Source organism: Cetorhinus maximus, chromosome 20, assembly GCF_964194155.1.
Source record: "Cetorhinus maximus chromosome 20, sCetMax3.hap1.1, whole genome shotgun sequence".
Taxonomy (NCBI): Eukaryota; Metazoa; Chordata; class Chondrichthyes; order Lamniformes; family Cetorhinidae; genus Cetorhinus; species Cetorhinus maximus.
In genome coordinates, this window is record NC_135898.1 from 74,228,421 (window position 1) to 74,249,507 (window position 21,087).

General features: G+C 46.3%; 1 protein-coding gene across 1 annotated transcript in view; it reads left to right on the top strand.

Moving 5' to 3' along the window:
* The window catches only part of adgra1b (adhesion G protein-coupled receptor A1b), a 537,318-nt gene that overhangs the window by 204,882 nt on the left and 311,349 nt on the right, over positions 1-21,087 (top strand). Inside the window, exons 3-4 of the mRNA XM_078564920.1 lie at positions 8,614-8,685; positions 17,784-17,855. Coding sequence (XP_078421046.1) covers positions 8,614-8,685; positions 17,784-17,855 — 144 coding nt within the window. The remainder of the gene's footprint in view (positions 1-8,613; positions 8,686-17,783; positions 17,856-21,087) is intronic.

Consider the following 21,087-nt stretch of genomic DNA (forward strand, 5'->3'; position numbering starts at 1 on the left):
ACCCCGCAATGTGCCCCTCCCACTCCCTGACCCCGCGAGGTGCCCCACCCACTCCCTGACCCCGCGAGGTGCCTCTCCCACTTCCTGACCCCGCGAGGTGCCTCTCCCACTCCCTGACCCTGCGAGGTGCCCCTCCCACTTCCTGACCCCGCGAGGTGCTCCTCCCACTCCCTGACCCCGCAATGTGCTCCTCCCACTCCCTGACCCCGCGGGGCCCCTCTCTCCCACTCCCTGCTCCTCTTGATCACTTCCTCCCTCTCACCACCTCTCTTACCAAGCATTCCTTGTCACTCTACACAACAGTGTTTTGCTGCAAAGTTATATTTTTAAAAAATCTCCGGATTTTGAAATCTATGACGTTCTCACCTTCCTTGCAATCTGCAAGTCCAGCTCTTGCTCCACATAGTTTTGGCCTAAATTTTCCGCTCCCGCCCGCTGCGGGAATTGTTGCGGGCGGGACGGTAAATTTGGTGGACCCCGTTCAGAGCGGGAATTTCTGGTCCCACCGTGGGCGACCAGAAAACCCCACCTCTGAAAGGGCTCCTTGCAGCTCGAGTGCAGCGCTCAGAGTGAGGCTTTGGGAGAGGCAAGCAGGGACTTGAGAAGGTGGGGGAGTGGATGGGTGGGTCAGCAAGTGGGAGAGGTGATGAGCGGGAGAGCAGTGAGCAGGAGTGGGAGGATTGGTGAGTGAGTCAGTGAGGCAAGAGGTAAGTAGAAAGAGTTAGCACATTTCATATATTTAAAAAATTTATTTTATTTTAAAAGTTACTTCATTTGCAAATATAGGAATTTAGGAATGTACAGCTTTTCAACTTACAGGGTATAATGTTTTAATGCTTTTTTAGACGATAAAGGCACTGCATTTAAAATTGTACTTTGCAGGAACGTAACTACGATGTTAAGTGAGGAATTACTGTACTGCATACATTGCATGGGGCTATTATTGGGAGAGGAGAAGGACATCCTTTGGGTTCTTTGAAAGTCTATACTTGAAACTGTCATGAAGCGTAGTGTACAAAATTGAGTGATTTCAAAAATATGTAGTATGTAGCCTATAATGTCATGAACCAGAATCGGCTACTGTCAAATGAATTGCGGTCAAAAATAGCTGTTCTTTTAAAGGACAAAACATGTTTCTTGGTTCTTATCTGAGAAAGATCGACTACATTGCAGTATTGTCTGCTTGAGTCTAGGGGTCGAATGAATATCAAATCATACTGCAACCATGCACTGCACTAGCTGAACTTGCAGAAGGGTTTATTTGGCCATTGTATTGATGGATTCAACTGTAACATCCAATCATACCGACGCAACAAACTCCCTGAAGCTTTTGATTCTAAACAAGAAGTCCTCTGCAGTCCCTTTTTATTTATTCATGGGATGCAAGCATTGCAGGAAAGGCCAGTTTTCATTGCCAATGGGAAATGCCACCTTGAGCCATTGCAGTCAGAATGGAGTAGACATTGTTACGACCAGGTGAAAAGGGGTGAACTGGCTCCCCTCTATTAAATTTCCTCATTGGTCATAACAAATGTTTAAGTTTCTTTTTCACGAGGATATGCCTTCTCCAAGTCAGAACGTATTTAAATATTTAAACTGCGAGCAAGAAGGAGCCAATCAAACAAGGTATTCTTGAGTCAAAGAAAGAGCAAATTTATTAACAATTAAACCCCAGAAAAAGTAATAAAGATGCAACATCAAGCATTCGGCCCTCATGTAATCATTTGGACACACACCCGCACACGCGTACACGTGCACGCATACACACACACACACACCCACACACACGCGTGTGCAGACACACGCACGCACACACACACACAACACACATGAAATAAGGGGAATTAGAGTCCAATAAAAAAGATGAGAATATATGGTTAAATGTCACAAAAACAGAAAATGCTAGAAAAACTCAGCAGGTCTAACAGCATCTGTGGAGAGAAAAACAGCATCTGTAGAGAGATAAAAAACAGAGTTAACGTTTCGAGTCCGTTTGACTCTTCTTCTGCTCTGAAGAAGAGTGATATGGACTCGAAATGTTAACTCTGTTTTTTTTCTCTCCACAGATGCCGTTAGACCTGCTGAGTTTTTCCAGCATTTTCTGTTTTTGCTTCAGGTTTCCAGCATCTGCAGTATTTTGCTTTTATTTTATGGTTAAGTTGGGTCCTTTGATTGTCCTTGAGGCATAGATTTTAAGTGCTGTGGCCGATTTAGGTTAGCTGGTTTTTTGTGTATGGTCGGGTGTAGAGGATGTTGCAATTATTATGAGGGCCGGGATTTTTCGGCCCCACCTGCGACCGGAATTTTGGCTTGCTCTCCAAATTTCCCATTCCAGCCTGCAGGGGGACCTGTCATGGGCAATTGGTTTGCTCTGTCTCAGTTCAAACTGCAAAATTTCCAGTCAGTTGAAAGTTAAAATGTCATATATTCAAAAATACAGGGGCACAGCCACGTGACAACCTACAGTGCTATTGGGCAAGGAGTCCCATGATTTTGACCCAGAGACGATGAAGGCAAGGCAATGTATTACCAAGTGTAAAAACACTGGTTCAGATGTTACAGATTTTACTTTGCCAGGCAGAGAGCTAGGACACATACAATAGTAATATACATATAAACACATATAGCCATGCAAATTAACACATCACAGTACATAGTTGGCTTAACATTAAGGAGCCAGTGATCTTGAAATTAGACTGTGGAATAACAGGCATCATCAACTAATACCTTATTTGAATTTCTTTTCTGCTGTTTTATTTGAAGTATTAACTTGGTCAAAATAAGTGAATTATCACTTCTGTTAAAATAACTGAGAGAGCAGTTTAAATTGAATGCATTAATTGTTCATACACATTATTTTACGCTATAATTTCATGTCTGTTGAGTACTTGAATCATTAACTTACATATTTTCCTTGTGCAAAAATACATTTTATAGTTTTTCAATGTGTTGCCATCAAACAGGTCATCTAATAAATGTGAGTCCATTAAAAAAAATCTACAGCTATGTTTATAAGGGAATCCAGTGGAGGTTGCTAGCAATAAATGGTATACAATGGTGAGGGGAGGGGGTGGAGAGAGGATTATTCTGTGATTAAGGAAATCTTCATCGCTGTTGACTGATAAAAAACAAGAGTGCAATGTTAAAGTAATTCCCAAGGATGGAGTGAATTTTAAAGCAGTTTGGAAGGTGTTTCATTATCCCTGTAAAATTTCAAACAAATGTCTGGTTTGCAAACATGCAATGTAGCTACATCATCAGTAAAGTAACAAACTTTTCAGTAGTGTTATAAAAAAAAATGTGTAACCTTTGTGTTCCATTATGGACAGAATTTCACAGTTGGCTTGCGGGGGCGAGCCCGACACGCATACACGTAAAATGAGGCGCAATGGCGTTGGGCGTGTGTCCCGATGTCACCGTGCGCCATCACAATATTTCGGAAGGCGGGCACTATGAGTTTGGAGGCGCACCCGTCATTAATTAACGGGCCAGTTAAGGCCCTTGAGGCAGCAATTGGCATCGATTTTACGCAGCCCGTGTGAATTTCAGTGCTTTGTACTGGTGCAACGGTCAGGCGGGTAGGCCACATTTTAAAAAACCTCATCCACGGGCAGGATAAGAGGGCTGAGTGGGCTCGCTAATGCGAGTTGTTAGAACTTTAGTTTATTACTTACTGCTACTTGCTTGTGTGAACAGGGCAACTTTGTTTTGCTTCAGAGCTGCTTTGACAGAAATAACAGGCTTCAGTTCAGGACTCTGGAGGAATCATAACACTTGGGGCCTTCCAGGTGTCAGACAGCCTTCCCGTACCCTGGGAATGGGGATTGCGGTCTCCGCTGGAGGCACCTCCTGAGGAGCAAGAAAGGGCCAGAAGTTGGGGGGGAGGCCAGGAGTCCATATTCAGCCTCCAGGGGAGCGACCTGTGTGAGGAGAGGCGCAGGCACAAGGGGCACAGGGCCAACAGGAAGTCGAAGATGGAAGGGGCCACAGAAGATGCCACTGTCCTGCTGCCAGGGTTTACAGGCGGTGATGCAGCTATCTCAGCTATGCAGCTATGTCTGGGGTGCAATGCCGAAGGAGGCTCTGTCTCTTAAGGGAGACCGTGACCTCCATCTTCAGATAATCAGCCCTGAGGTCAGCTTCGACTGTATGGGTGAACACCCCATGCCAGTGGCGCTGAAGGTCACCGTGCCCCTCAACTTCTATTCCCCCAATTCTTTCCAGGGGTTGGTGGGTGATCTTTGTGGAGTATCCCAATCAGCTGTCCATAGTTGTATCAACTGGTGACAGACACTCTGTTCAGGCGTGCATTCACTTTCATTCACTACCGCAAGGACGAGGCCAGCTAGACACAGCGAGCCAGAGGCTTCGCAGCCATTGCTGGCTTCCCCCATGTCCAGGGTGCAATAGACTGTACACATGTGGCCATCAAGGCACCAGCAGGTGAGCCGGGTGCCTTCGTCAACAGGAAGGGCTTCCACTCCATGAACGTGCAGATAGTGTGTGACCACAGGATGCAGATTCTACAAGTCTGTGCAAGGTACCCAGGCAGCTCCCACAACGCCTACATTCTCAGACATTCCCAGGTGCCAGGGCTCTTCAGTGCTCCAGCCCGGCTTGATGGATGGTTGCTGGGTGACAAGGGCTGACCCCTCAGAAGGTGGCTCATGACGCCTCTCCGCCATTCAAGAACAGAGGCCGAGCAGTGGTACAATAGGAGCCACGCCTCCACAAGGGTGGTGTTGAGAACCATTGGCCTACTTAAGATGCGCTTCTGATGCCTGGACCGTTCAGGGGGCGCACTCCAGTACCCCCCCAGATCGTGTGTCATTGATAGTGGTTGCATGCTGTGCTCTCCACAATCTTGCGCTGGAATGGGGGGGACGCAGTGGAGGAAGAAGATGTTGATGCAGCTGCTCTGGCAGCAGACGATGAGCCCAGTAGTGAGTCTGAGGACGAGCACGCTCAGGAGAATGCTGAGGGGATAGACGCCGACCTGGGCAACCTCCAGGGAGACAGTGACACCTGGGAGGCTTTGACCCATCGATCCTCCCGCTAGCCTACCAAAGATGAACCACCACCACATGCCAGGGCTGCAGGCTCCATACTCGCTACCTGAGACCAACATTTGCCTGGTCAACAACTTGAACTATGTGCCATCTCAATAAAGCTACATGACAAACAGGACACTCATAACATCATAGGTTACCCTTCACCTGCAGAACTAATGAAGCACCCAGAGGCTTGTTGAGAACCAACACATTTAGTGATTTGCAGCTTGACCTGGCATACAGAAATCAAACTAAATGAAAAGGTGTTGGACGTCACACCAAATTAACAGTAACTTAAAAGTGGGGCAAAAGAAAACCACTAGTGATAAGCCCGTGTTGTGCCTAAGGTACTTTACGTTTACGTTTACGGGTACTACGTCTAGGTGCTCCCCCCTCGCTGGCACCGGCATTGGAGACAGCCTGCTCACTCTGCTGTCCTGTTGGCCTTGATGACCTTGGCGGGCGTCCTTCTGGCCGGTGGAGCCTGTGCTGGCCCCGCCTGGGAGGGAGCGGCCAGTGACATGGCTGGCATCTCCCCAGTCGCCACAGCCTCATCAGATGCCACAGTCACTGGCAGAGGGGCGGAGGAGCTGCTGCCCTCATTCGGAGCGCCCTGAGAGGAGCCCAGAGAGACGACAGGCAGCTCGTGCATCAATGCCAGGTCGCTTTGGACCTTCCTGCTCACCATTGATGGACGGGCACCAACTGGGATACTGGGTGCCCAATCCATCTCCCACACTGACAGTGACCACCTGAGGTCATTGCTGGTGTGTGGGCTGCAGGTCCGAGTGAATGTCCAGGAAGCCCTGATTGAGCTCCAGGAGCAGCCTCTCCATGAGAGTCACCATTCTCTCCATGGAGGAGGCATTGCGCTCGGCCATGAGGGTCATTGCAATGCTCATGCTCTGCATGGACTCCTCCATCACGGAGACCATGGTACGTATTCCCTCATGTATCTCCACTAGATCCTCCCGCACACCCTGCTGGACTTCCAGCATCTGCTGTCTCAGGGACAACTCCAGAGTCTCATCATCAGTCACCGACTGAGCATGTTCCTGGTCCCCAGCATTCCTCCGACTGCCAGTGCTCTGGGCACTCTCTGCCTCCGCCGCTGTGCCCTCACCGCTGTGCACCGAGATACTAGCCAATGATCTTATTCCCACCGAGCTGCTGGTGTCTGCGCTGGTGCCTGCCTAGCTGAGAGGGTGTGACACTGGTGCGTTAATGTCTTCTGTGCCCTCAGGGGTGAGTGGCGGTCCCTCAGGCTCTTGACACCGGGCGTGCTCTGGTGAGCCTGAAAGGAAGAACAAGGGCATGCGATTAGTTGAAGTAGTTATACTGTTAATGTGCAAGCCTGGCACCCGGATCAGGATGCGCTCGTCTCTCCATTATCAATGGGGATTCCATGTTGGAGGCTGAAATCAATATACAGTCAACAGTGGAATGGTTGCAATGACAGACATTGTGATCTCAGTGCACTGCTCTCTTACCTCCCTGTGGCACCCCAACCTCACCGCGGCCAGGTGATCTAGGTGTATGGCGCCTCTCCAGCTCTAGTGCCTCCAGCTGGTATTTGGTGAGGATCGGAAGATGGGACTGCCCTCCGCCAGTCCACAGTCACTCTGCGTTATTGTATGCTGTCTCCTGAAAGGAGAGAGGAGCATTGATTAGTCCACCCTGTACCTGCATTGCCATTGCAGCCTGGCCAACCTCACCTGAGGAAAATCTGGCAGGGCTTAGCCGATTCGTGACCCTGAAGCTACAATACACTCATTCCAAGCAGCCTGGGCTCACCCACTTGCCCAGATGCTGCCTCCCTGAAATTTGCCACTCACACGCTAAGAACTTCCAAACCCACAACCACTGCCACCTAGAAGGACAAGGGCAGCAGATAATTGGGAACACCACCACCTGGAAGTTCCCCTCCAAGTCACTCACCATCCTGACTTGGAAATATATCGCCATTCCTTCACTGTCACTGGGTCAAAATCCTGGAACTCCCTCCCCAACAGCACTGTGGGTGTACCTACACCACATGGACTGCAGTGGTTCAAGAAGGCAGCTCATCACCACCTTCTCACGGGCAACTAGGGATGGGCAATAAACGCTGGCCCAGCCAGTGAAGCCCACATCCTGTGAATGGATGAATAAACAAACAAAATTCTGAGGTGCAGAGGGGGTGGAGGGCACCCTAACTGCTGTGCTAAGTGGCCCATTCCTACACGGTACTCACCTTTCCCAATCGCAGGAGGTCATTAAACCGCTTGCGGCACTGCACCCATGTGCGTCTCACCACATCGTGTGAGCTGACCTGTGATGCCGCCTCCTCCCAGGCACGTTTGGTAAAGTGGGGTGGAGGGGGCCTCCTCCTCCCATCCCTTGGGATAAGGATGTCCCGGTGTGATGCCACCCCCTCGAGGAGGGCAGCGAGGCACTCATCGGAGAACCTCGGGGCTGACTGCCCCACCGACCTGCCGTCCCACCTGGCCTGCTCTCTGACGATGTTGCCCATTGCAGATGACCGAACTCAGTGGCAGCCTTAGGACGGCTGCCTGCGCCTTTTATGAATAGGCTGCCGGGTCGCCGTTGGACCTGGCCTCCCACCACCGCCCGCCCCTTCCCGCAGATCTCGGGAGCTGCAAATTACACTGGGCGGGCCTTAATGGGCTCGCCCACCTAAAATTGTGGTGCGCACCCGGCTGTGGGCGGTGGTTGGGCTCCCGCCCGCTCACGCCCGCTCCCGCTGAGCCTGCCCGCCAACTGGAAAATCCTGGCCTATGACAGCAGCAGCTGAAATGATGCTTAGCTGGTTCAGAACCAAGTGATTTAACCTCTCTCCCCAAAGAAACATTTCCTTTTATGTGGTTTATTTGTCTAGTTTTCAAAGTGGAACATTATAAAGCTTGGTAGGTTGTTTTATGATGCTGCGAGTAAGCATCGCACTGAAGGGCCACACTTCCTGCGCCTGGGTGTCTAGTGGCAGGTGTATTTGGCTCTCTCCATTAAGTGCATGGACCTGATCCATAACAGCTGACTATGGTATACATGGTAACAACAACAACTTACAATTGTATAGCGCCTTAAATGGTGGAATCTGCCCCAAGGTTTGTCAATCTATCCAAACTGCACCAATAGTTGATGGCAGCCTGGATGTGAGCGCCCATTCAATTCCAACTAGCCCAGCATTGATATTCTGTATTAGGTGGTTGAGTATTGGTGTCGTTGTGGCCATTGGTTTCACTGCTTTGCCTTTGGCCTTAATTCTTTGCTTGTCAGAGCTGAATCCCAAGTTCAAATGCTTATCCCTAGTATTAACTGCAGTGTATCAAATTGGCTGCTGTAAATTTATAATACAAAACACAGTGAAGATTTTTAAATTGTTTAAGAGAACTTGTTTTTTTTAATCTCTGAGTTCATAAAGAAGCCACAAAGCAAATTCTTCCCTGCTGCAGTGAAAACAAACACACAGCATTTAATTTTAACCACCATATTTCACTCATTATGTTAAGAAAACAGCTCATCAACCTATAATTAATTTTTCATTCTTCTTTGGTCTCTCTAGGGATTTGAAGAATAACTTGATTAGCAACATTGAGCCTGGGGCTCTCTATGGGCTTCCAGAACTGAAGCGACTGTAAGTATTCATTCTATTTGAATTGCCTAGGTCCTGTCACATTAATTAAAGTCCTGTTAGGGGACTTTGGGTAAGCTAAGGGGTAACAAAAAACAAGTTTCTGATGAGGAATATTGCATTTTTACGCCTACAGTAATTGATATGTTTGGACACAGCTCACTTCACGACAAATGTTAATTTTGTTGGCGTATATACAGGGAATCAAACAAAATAAAATGTCCTTTTTTATTAAAAAAATAAATTGACAGTATTTGTAGATAAAAATCTGAGAAAACATGGATTTCAGTTTTACCACGTTCATTGTAAATTTTCCAGATCAAATGAAATATTTTGGTTGGCTAACATGTTTGGGGTTGGGCTAGTTGGGGGGGTGGTGGGGGGTGGAAGTCATTCTTGCTCCGTCTTCAAATATTCGCATCCTTGGCTGCAGCAATAACCTGCTGGTGGCATGTATCAGAAGCAACCCCTTGGGTGAAAGTATATTAAACTGTCTTCAGTTTCACAGCTTGAGAGATTAAATTCGTTTCCTTTTATTTTTAGTTTAAAGGCTTTAGCACCTGTTCAGAAGTCTGTTTTCTCTTCGTATCTTTTAAAATGAATTCATTTGAGAGGATTTAGGCTTCAAGATCAGAAGGAATTTTGTAAGTTTCACTTAGGCATGTTTCAAGAGTTGGACTTTATGAAGAGTCCCCTTCAGCGACGTGGATTGAGAGTGAGCAAAAGGAAAAAGTCTTGCAATTGTTTTAAATTCCAAATTACTTCCTTCTGCTGCACGCTCCTTTCTAAAAGTTTCTGACCTTTAGTGATTGTATGCTGTGAAGATTATGGTCTGAATTTTTGCGCAGACGGAGAGGTTGTCTGTCATAGCAAAAATGGCACTGGAGGTCCGAACCTGGAAGTCCCAGCCCCCAAACTCAGCCACCACTCTTTTCTCAGGGGAAAAATGGGGACAGCTTAAGGTGCAGCTGCCTTCAAACAGATCCAGTTTTGGCTAGCAGGCTGACCAAAAAACGACTTATGCACTTTACACTTATTAAGAGAAAATCTAAGATAGCAGAGTTCTTTGGAGAGATAGGGCACCCTTTAGAATAGGTCTAAGGACACTTTTGGGAGAATAGGTGACCTTTGGGAGAAGTAAGTTGCCCTTTGGGATTGTTCAAAGTAAACATGAATGTGTTTAGAAAGTAAATAAACTCAGAGGAACTGTCAAGATCATTCGAATTATCAAGGAAACTGTCAAGGGAGCAGTCAAGCTCATTATAACTATTATGCTGTCAGGGGATTTAAATCTCCAGACCTTTAGATTAAAAAAACAGCCTGCAGTTTTTAAAAAACAGTGCTTGCTATTTCACTCTATTTGTTAACATAAGCCTGAGGGTTATCACTATAGAATTTCTGCTACATGAGTTATTTTACAACCTATCATTATCACAGTGGGTGCCTGTCAGTTCATAGTTTCATTGATAGCTCCAAGTGCTAATAAATTTGATGTGGGGCTGTGAATACAAATGCTGTTGTTATAAGGGATTAAGAAGTTAAATGTAGTGAATGGGTTTTTATCAATGAGAACTCTTTTTTCAAAAATAGTAAATTTATCAATAGACACTTAGAACTTTATTTTATTTATTCTCAGCATGGGTCCTGAAGCCTTCCCATGGTGGATACTGGGTGAATTGGCATGGAGGGTGAAAGGGAAATGTGGGGTGGGGGGAATAGGTTGGCATAGGGCTATAGAGGGCCATAGAGGGTTGGGAGGGAGACATGAGGTGGCATGGGTTAGCAAGAATGGGGCATGGGGAGTGTGTGGGCGTGAGGGTCAGAGAGTGAGAGGACTGATTTTTGTTTTTTTTTAAAGTTTTTGTGGCTGGGTTGAAGTGCCGGATCACTGAGGCCAGCCACTCACCCAACCTGCTCTTTAACTGGCTGCTGCTGTACTGCTTCCGAACTGTTTCTGGGAGCAGTAGACCTGACTCCCTTACACCCTGCCCTCAACTCCCCCTCCCCCACCCCACAATGAAACCGAAAACCTCTGGGACAGTTTCTCAGGAGTCGGGTTGAAGGAGCCGGGAACTCTCCTGACTCTGTGCTCCAGTCCTGGGGGTGAAAATTCAGGCCTATGTAGCGTTTGTGTCGTATGTTGACACCTATTTACTTTCTAATAAATTCCTGTGGAGAAAGAACTGACTAGATCATATAGTGGGTGGTCTTCTGCTGTGAGGGAAAGTCAGAATGCAGATTGTGCACACATACTTCATGTACAATGGCTGCGTGTTTACATTCCTCAGTGAGTAAAATGTTTTAGTTGTACTAGTTGTTGCACTTAGATAAAACTTTGCAAAAGCTGATTAGCCTGAAAATTAATTTCTTAATGTTTTTTATAATACCTTAATGTGGATTTTCCATATCTTATGATATCAGTTATGTCGGGCTCAAATTGATTCACGCGTACGTGGATACAAAAATGCACAAACATAGCAGCAATTCTTTTTATGCTCACTATGAGAACCATTCAGAAGGCAAAATGGAAAGAAAACCAAATATTTTCATTGAGCATTTTGCAAAAGTTATTCTGCACGGAGCTGTTCAAAGCAGCCTAGCTTTAGTATTAAAAGTATTTGTATTCATACTGCACAGCATTTCAGGATATTTTTTTTTAAATGCGGAATCCCCATGGACTACTTGTAGTTACAAGGAATAAGACATGTGTGATAGCAGAGTGGGGATTGTACTTTCAGCAACATGGCAACAGCCACTAGCAACAAGAGAATTAGCACAAATTCCCGCATTGTGCTGCTTGGTGAGTTTCAGTCACATTGAGTGACGTTTGCATCGAAATTTGCCCTGGGGTCCAGTTTATGCAACTCATCATGGCAGTTTTCAGGAATGAAGAAAAGCTGCCTGGGAATGGATTCCGCTCTGCATTGTTCAACTAACATTCCCAGTGGGTCAGTCAAGAAGTGTCATTAACGCAATCTGTGGAGTTGTCCATGGCACATTTCAAGTACTCAAAGTTATATTCTTCCCATCCTAGAAGATAGCCGGAGTAGGCCCCGCGAGATCATAACTGATCTGAGCGTGGCCTCAACTCCTGCCTGCCCCCCTCCCATAACTCGTGACTCACTTATAGATCAAAACTCTGTCTCACTTAGCCTGGAATATATTCAGTGACCCAACCTCCACCTCCCTCTGGGGCAGAGAATTCCAAAGATTAATGACCATCTGAGAGAAGAAATTTCTCCTTATCTCTATCTGAGATGGAAGACCCCTTACACTGAATCTGCCCCACCAGTTCTAGATTCCCCACGAGAGGAAACATCCGTTCAGCATCTACCCTGTCAAGCTCCCTCAGACTCTTATATGTTTCAGTAAGATCACTTTGCATTCTTCGAAACTCTGATGAGTGCAGGCCCAACATGCTCAGCCTTTCCTCATAAGACAACGCCATGCGACTGGACATCCCACCTCAGTTTCTGACATTGCTGAATTTTGTGAGGGCTGGGGGCTGGAACAATTCGGAGGCCTCTGAATTTGCCGGCAATCTGAAATAGGTCAACTAAATTTGTTAAGGTATTGTTAAAATCCCGACTCGGCAATCTTTTGGAATTTTCTCGGGAGCCGGAATTCTGCGGCTGCCTGAGTCAGGCCAGCTGTAGACAGGCGAAGACCATGTCGAGGTTGAGTCATGGAGGTGAGAAAACTTTAAAAGGTAAGTGTTCACACTTTTCATAGTTTAAAGGCCTCACCACTTTGAAGTTAAAGTAGCAGCAGCCCATCATTGCCATTCAGGGGAGGATTTGTCAAAATTTGTCAAACACTATTTCCCTTTCGTAAAACCATGTCGACTCTGCTTGATTGTATTGTGATTTTCTAAATGTCCTGCTATTACGTTCTTAATAATGGATTCCAGCATTTTCTCAATGACAGATGCTCAGCTAACTGACCTATAGTTTCCGGCTTTTTGTCTCCCTCCTTTCTTGAATACAAGTGTTGTATTTGCAGTTTTCAAACTGTTGGGACCTTTTCAGAGTCTTTGGAATATTACAACAAATGCATCCAATATCTCAGCAGCAACTTCTTTTAAGACATAGGGATGTAGGCCATCATATCCAGGAGACTTGTCAGTTCTATTAGTTTCCCTACTACTTTTTCTCTAATGGTGGTGATTCTTTTAAGTTCTAACCCCCCTTTGCCCCTTGATTTCATACTATCTTTAAGATGCTTTTAGTGTCTTTTTTTTCATGGGCTGTGGGCAGCGCTGACAAGGCCAGGATTTGTTGCCCATCCCTAATTATCCTTGATAGATTGGAGAGGCTGGGACTGTCCTCCTTGGAGAGGAGAAGACTAAGAGGAGATTTGATAGAGGCGTTCAAAATGAAGAGGGGGCTGGAAAGAGTAGATAGGCAGAAGCTGTTCTCGCTCATAAAAAGATCGCGAATGAGGGGGCACAGATTTAAAGTGATTTGCAAAAGAAGCAAGTGTGATGTGAGAAAAAACTTTTTCACACAGCGAGTGGTTGGAGTCTGGAATGCACTGCCTGGAAGTGTGGCGGAGGCAGGTTCAATTGAGGCATTCAAGAGGGCATTCGATGATTGTTTGAATAGAAACAATGTGCAGGGATACATGGAAAAGGCAGGAGAATGGCACTGGCTCATAATGCTCATTTGGCGAGCCGGTGCAGACATGTTGGGCCGAATGGCCTCCTTCTGCTCCGTAACAACGCTGCGATTGGGATTGAACTGAGTAGTTTGCTCGGCCATTGCAGGGAGCAGTCAAGAGTCAACCACATTGCTGTGGGTCTGGAGTCACATGTAGGCCAGACTGGGTAAGGATAGCAGATTTCCTTCCCTAAAGGGCACAAATGAACCATTTGGGTTTTTAACAACAATTGATGATAGTTTTCACAGTCACTGAGATTATCTATCAATTCCAGATTTATTAATTGATTTTAAACTCCACCAGTTGCCATGGTGGGATTTGAGCACATGTTCCTGGAACAGAAGCATTAGCCTGGGTCTCAAGGATTACTAGACCAGTGACATTGCCACTATGCTATCATCTTGTACTGTGAAGATAGATACAAAATATTTGTTCCAAGTCTCTGTCATTCCCTTGTTTCCCATTATTAATTCCCCAAAGTGACCTTTGCCAATTTGATTCATTCTTCTATATAAAGATTAAAGTTGCCCACGATTATTGCAGTACCTTTCTTACAAGCCCCCATTATTTCTTGATTTATATCCTATCCTACAGTGTAACTACTGTTAGCATAAATCACCACCTCTTTCCTATTCTATTTCTTATCTCCACTGTAACTGGCAAGTGCAAGGTCTCCCAGCTGTTTCACTGCTGCATCAGAAAGATGACAAATGCATTTTATGCCAGGAGAAGGGAGTTCATTATATTCTCCCTGAACAGAGAGAAGCAGGTGGGTGGAGCTTACATGTGACTTAGCCAGGATAATGGGTTTCCCCAATGGTGCTGGATGCCATTGACTGCACACACATGGCTTTGCGGATGTTGCTTCTCACTGCTGAGATATACTGCAATGGCAAAGATTAACGTTCACTGAATGGGCAGTTGGGGTGCGACCATGCTCAGCACATCATGCAAGTGAATGCTCACTATCCTGACAGCAGTCTTGATGTTTAATTCTGAGGCGATCTGATATGTCCTCATTCTTTCAGACACCATGTCAAAACCTGAGGCTGAATGCTGGGCCACATGGACCACCTGCTTTACACCTGGCTCGTGACTCCACTCTGCAATTGCACTCATGGCCAGCATGAGTACAATGAGAGCCATGCTGCCACCTGAAACATTTTAGTGTGGATTGTTGGAGTGCTGAAGCAATAACCCCACTGCCTTAATTGCTGTGCAGGAGCCCTCTAGCACTGATCGGAGTGGGTTTCGGATTTGTGGTGGCCTGCTGTATCCTCCACAAATTGGGCATTATGAGGGCACAGCTCTTGCCACCATTGTCATGACTGACTGGGGATAGTGTGCTGTAATATCAAGCCCCACTGCTCCCCAAGCCAAGGCAAATGTAAGAAGTTTGATTAGACCACGAAATTGCTCAATTCTACCTAATTCTTTAATTTAGGTTAACAGAATAGGAGCACCAGGCTGATAAACGTAACAAGTAAATAACTGTTTATTAAACAAATTGTCTTTAACCAGGGGCAAAAGAAAGAAATATGGACTATTAACTTTTAACTCTATAACTTAAACTCTACCCCTTCTTATCCCCTATACACAAACGCATACACACACATAAGACATACAAGGCATGGATTTTAAGGGTGAGATCAAACAGTTCAATAACACCAATCCGGAATGCGGGATTAGATGGGTTGATTTTGATTGATGTCTTCCGAAATTCCTTGCAGTTCATTGTTAATGAGATGGTCTCCCAGCACTTTCAATCTGTAGTTTACTGGTTGAAAACTTGCTTTTCGATGTCTCTACTGGTGATTTTCCCCTTTTCCTCTTGACAGGGGTTTTTTCAGAGAGAACAGGTTACAGAGATATGAAGAGAAAGTCAGCTAGCTAGCCTTGTAGATTTACTGGAATCTTACACACACAGGAGAGAGAGGTTTCAGGTGTGTTCTCTTTGCAGGCTAGGATCTCTCTGCTCACTGCTATCACACAAAGCCTTGATCGCTTGATTAGGAGCCAATTAAAATGTTGTTGCTAGGCAGTTCCCCTTAGTTCAGAACCCCTTTCCGGTACCATTTTGTCCAACCTGGCACATTCCATTCCAGGAGATAGCAACATTGTATATTCCAAATCCTGTTCCAGTGAACATGTCTTTCAACTGCAGCCATGGCAGTTTTTAAAGCCACAGTCCAATTTTTAAAACCGCAGCCCCACAGAGATAAAGAAAAATAAAAAGGTATGTTCCTTACACCACGGATGCGGTGAGCTGTCCAGGAGCAGGAGGAAGAAGAAGTGAGGAGTCATTCCATTCGGGCTGTCTGTGATTGCAACATTCAACTCTGGTTCCTGAGAACATAACTTCAAATCTGCTTTGTACAACAACCTTACACCTTACCTACATCTCTGTTACAGACCATCGCAGTGTCCCCTTGGAAATAGTATGGAGGAATAAAGAACCACAGAACAACCATTCCATACCAACTTTACCCAACAAACTCTCCTATATACAAAAATCAACTATTGACCCTTATGCATTCCATTATTGCCCATCTTGTGTGTGCTTTTCCCTGTCCTAGTGCACTTATGCAGTATCACACCAGTGGCTGCAGCATGGGTGGAGGAAGGCTGCTGACTTTCAGTAAGGGAGACTACAGATTGCCTTGCAGGACCTCCTGGAATAGTTCTGGGCCTAGAAGTCCTGGCCCCGCCTGCACTATCTTGGTATGTGCGGCAGCAGTCTGGCTGAAAGGCAGCAGCAAGGACACTGGTGGAGTGGCAGTGGTGGGATCACAAATGGTGCCAGCCTGTGAGAGGACAGCGGGTCCATGCCCATGGCAGCCCTGCCACTCTGCACCGGCCGTGCATCAGCTGTTTTGGAAATCTGCTGGAGCACAGATTGCTGGACTGCTGTGGGACCCAAGAAGCCCCTTTGAGTCCTGGTATTCAGAGCCATGATGCCAGCAATCTGAATTTACATGGCGCTAAGCTGAGGTTTCATGACTTCTGTCTGAACTTTCACTGTTGTTGTCAGACATTGGCTGGTTCCTGTTTGTGCTGCAATGGAATCTGAGACATTGACCATCAGGTGCAGCATCATAGTCTGACCTGCAAGTGTTTTCACGGAGTTTGCCACCACTTCCATGTTGGAAAGGATGGGCTCCGATGTCTGCACAAAGCCATGTGCCCAATTGAAGCTGGACTGCTCCATCCTCTTTAACAGTGACAGCAGGCTTTCTGGCAGGCCTCCCAATGCTCTGTGCATTTCTGTGTGCATAGCCTTCAGTCATTTTCTGTATATTGCCCCATCGATGTCCTCATCTGAGGCCTCTGTAGCTGAACTCGTGTGCTGGCACCAGGCTAACCTATTCCCCCCACCCGCCACTGTCCTGGTTGCAGCCGACTCATGTACAGTGGCTCACCACATGCATCTCCCACCTCATTTCCCACATGCATTTCCTGCTACCCGCTAAAGATTCTTACAATGCTAGATTCTGAGTTGGTGGCTGCAAGTGTGAGATCAAGTGACAAGATTCTTCTTCCTCAGTCTCTTGTTTCTCTTGCTCTTCAAAACCTGTTCTTGATCAGGTGGCAGTTCTAGGGTATCTGAAAGGATAAAGGGTAGGGTTGGAACCAGGGAAGTGTGGGAAAGCAAGAGGCACGTATTGACACCATCTGCAGTTTGTAAATCACAAGAGAGGGTGGGATATGGGGAAGTGGGATGAGAGAAGGTGGATTAGGTAGATTGGGAGAAAAAGACAATGTAAATAAATCTCAACTGATCATCACATGAAAAAGAGAGACTGTTCTAATGGTTTTGTGCATGTGTCATAGTTCGATGTGTATCACTGCACCACTGATTGAATATCTGCATGAGTAGATCTGTATACCTGAACTGATTGAGTGTCCTAAATTTGTTCCTTTTTTGTAAATCCCTCTATTTATTTCTTTCGTGTTACCCCTTCTCAGACCTCTTTGCCCCTTTTATTTTCTGCTCCTGCTCTTTGTAACCACTGAATGTTCATTCATGTCCGTCATGGCTGGCAGCTGACAGTTCTGCCTCGCTCCAAACAGCCACCAGTAAGTCCTGGAGCAGGGGATTGAAACGCTGGCTCCAGACACTCGTGGTCAGAATTGACTCAACCATCCCGGGTGCTGGTCACTGAGGGCATATAGTTCACAGCTGGCCACTGAAAAATGATGAGGAATATGATCCCTGGCTGACTTTTCCCTTCACCTTGCCAGGGACGCGGAATTGAAATATTGTACCTTCCATACAAACTGCTGGAAATCAAACAGCTTGGCGGGATTAGACCAAGAATGTTGCCTCTGGACCTTCCTGATTTATAACATTCAGCAGCACATCACTTGTTTTATTCAGCCAATAACTTATTCCAGCCAATAGTTGAAGTTTACAATGGAATTATTTTGCATTCTGTTCATAGGGATCTGTCAAACAACAGGATTGGATGTCTGAGTCCTGAGATATTTACGGGTCTCACCAGTTTGTCTAAACTGTAAGTACATACCTTTTAGTTGCATTCGCCACTGAATGAAGATTCTCTTTAATAATTAAATATTTTTTGAATTGGTGTTAGCAGTTTACTGAGAATTTATGGGCAGGCTTGATTTTAAGTAACTCTGCTGATAAAAGTTATAAGAGAACAGTAGAGAATTGGAAATGATTAGAAATTCTGGTTGGTTTGTAATTATGTAAAGATTAGATTAGTAAATTTTTACAACTTGAAAATAACTTTATTATTCAAAGGCTACTTACTTAGAGTAGGAAGTACATGGTTACTGTGCATGTCATTAAGACATGATGATTTGATGATGACAATGAAGGGTTAATAGCTCTGATAGTATTACTGTAGGTTTACAGCCCAAGGCCACAAAATTTGGCTCCAAAGCACCACTGATTTTGGTACTGCAGAATCCCAGGGGTGAAAAACAATAGTGGGAGTTTGCTCCCTCTGATCTGCCAGTTAGAAAGAGAAAAAGAGTGGGAATTTCATGCATGCAGAGTGCTGATTATGACATTCAATTATTGTCTAATACTGATGCAGTGGTCAACCTTCCATTTTGGACCACACAGGTCACTTTAATTCCCTCTCTTAAACCGTTACAGCTGAATATGTGTTCAGCTGCACGAGGGAAGCCCTCCACCCTATCCCAAAACACCCTATAAACTTTTAGGTGAGGTGTTTTTGACTTTGTTCTGCTGCTGCAGCATTAGTGGGAATACTGTGGACTGTGTTGTTGGAGGAACTCACACAAGTTCTTTTAGGCAGAAGGGGGCGGCGTTGGACCCTTTGCATTGCTGTGGATTTGAAAAGCCCCTGAGCAGAAATCATGGGCCTATAGTTGCAGTTCCTCTTGGGTTGCAGCATAGACGGGGAGGTGGAGCAGAGACAGCAGAGAGGAGAAGCAGAAGGAAGAGGATCTCATCAGAAGAACATACCCACATAGGGCCTTCAGAGAGCGCTTTTACCTCTGCCTCAGGCAGGAGTAGGGTCCGTGGTGGCTATGCTTCATCGAGGAGGTGCTCACTGAACACAGGTGCCACTTTGAACTGGATCTGTAGCCGCACAGCAGGATGAGGACAGCACTGCAAGTTGCTATTGAGATCACAATGGCTCTCCATTTCTATGCCTCAGGATCCTTCCAGTCTTGAGCCAATAACATTGCCAACTTCTCTCAGTTTGACCTACATCATTACAACAGGGAGGTCACTGAGGCCTTGTACATCAGGAGAGGGGACCTTATTGTCTTCTCTCACTAAGCAGGGAGGAGGAGAAGGCGGGTGGCTATATCAGGGTAGTAAGCCTCCTGGCGGTGCAGGGAGCTATCGACTGCACATACATGGCTTTGAGAATTCCCATTGCAAGGGAAGTTGTACCAGAATTGCAAGGGTTTCTACTCTTTGAATATGCAGTTGGTGTGTGACCAAGCACAGGCCATGTTGGTGAATTTTTGCTATCCTAACAGCAGTCTCAGTGCTTTTATCATGATTTACTCAGCTGTGCCCAACACCTTCAACTGCCTTCAACACCATGTGGAACCAGAGGGCAGTTTTTCAACAAGGCTACCTGCTCTACTCATGGATAATGACTTCTCTCCACTAACCAACTGCACATGGACCGTACTCCTACAATGAGAGCCATACTATGACTAGAAACTTCATGGAGTAGATCATTGGTGTCCTCAGACAATGCTTCTGCTGCTTGGATTGCTTTGGGGGAGCCCTCCAAGAATTGACAGAGCATGTCTTATAATTCATGATTTGCTGCGTCCCCCACAATCTAGCAACCATGCGAGTGTAGCCCTTGTCAGCAGGGCTTCCGGCAACCATCTTATGAGGAGGAGGAGGAAGAGAGGAAGGCACCTGGGCCGTGATTGCTCCGGACTTGCTGTCCATGAGCGTTTCATCAGGCTCCAGTTCCCTTCAAAAAAACCCCCAGATGACCATTGCTCTACACTTTCTCATCTTAACATACCCCCCATCACAGACCATCACCATGCCCTCTTGGATACAATAATAAAATAAAAGACACCATGGATCAACCGTTTCTTACCAACTTTATCCAATAACACTTCCAGTAATGCATACAATAATCAGCAAGTTACTCTTGCGCTTTCCCTTTGTGCCTGTCTTTCAGGCAGCTTTTCCTCATGTTCCGATGCAGTGCGATGCAGTGGCTGCTGCATGGCTGGTTGAAGGCTGCTGACTTTCGCTGGTGGGTGGCAGCAGGCTGGGTTAGGTCACAAGGAGGCAACAGCAAGGACACTGGTGGAGTGACAGTGATGGTAGAATGATTGCTCTCATTGTCAGAGGACAGCAGGCTCCACAGATCCAATACCCTCCACAGGGTTAGCCTCAGCAATCTTAGTCACTGCTGGAGCATAAGATTGCTGGACAGCTGTGCAACCCTGCAAATCCCTTTGAGAATTGGTATCTTCAGCCATGACGGCAATAGATTGAGCCTCAGTGGCAACAAGCTAGGCTTGCATGGTAACAAGAATAGATCTCATGGACTTTGAGCTTCCACTGCAGCACTCAGGTGGTTTCTGCTGGCGCTGCCATGAAACAGAGACATCAGCCATCAGACGCTGATTCCCGTCTGGGTTCGCCAGCGCTGGCATGGAGTTGCCCACCAGTTCCAAGTGCGAAAGGATGGGCTCACAGGTCTAGGCAAAGCCCTGTGTCAAGTTGGAAGCAGACTCCTCCATGATCCTTGATATTGACAACCGGCTGCCTGACAGGCCAGCTAATGGAGCAAGTGTCTCTGTGTGTGCCCGTTAGTCTTTTCCTGTATGCTGCCCCATTGAAGTCCTCTTCTGACTCCTGTGCAGCAGAACTCCTGTGTGACCTTGCTCTCTGGGGAGCTGCCAACTACACAATCATTTGCCCCTGCTCTGGCTGTAGCCCATTTGTGCTCAGTGACTCACTACATGCAGATCCCCCCTCTGTACTGCACTCTAAACCATGCGCAGTGCTAGTGTCTGAGCTGCGAGTGTCAGATCAAGTGTCAGTAATTCTCCACAATCGTGTACTCTTCTCTTGCCTTTCATGCTGGCTAGGAGACAGTTCTGAAAGTATAGATGCAGAACAGGGTAGTTGGGGTGAAGGAAGTGTGAGAGAATAGAGTAGAAAGCAACCAGTGCATGTTCACACGCCTGCAGAGTGTTAGCTGTGGCTCAGTTGGTAGTACTTGTGCTCTGAATCACAAGGTTTCCAGTTTCAAGTCC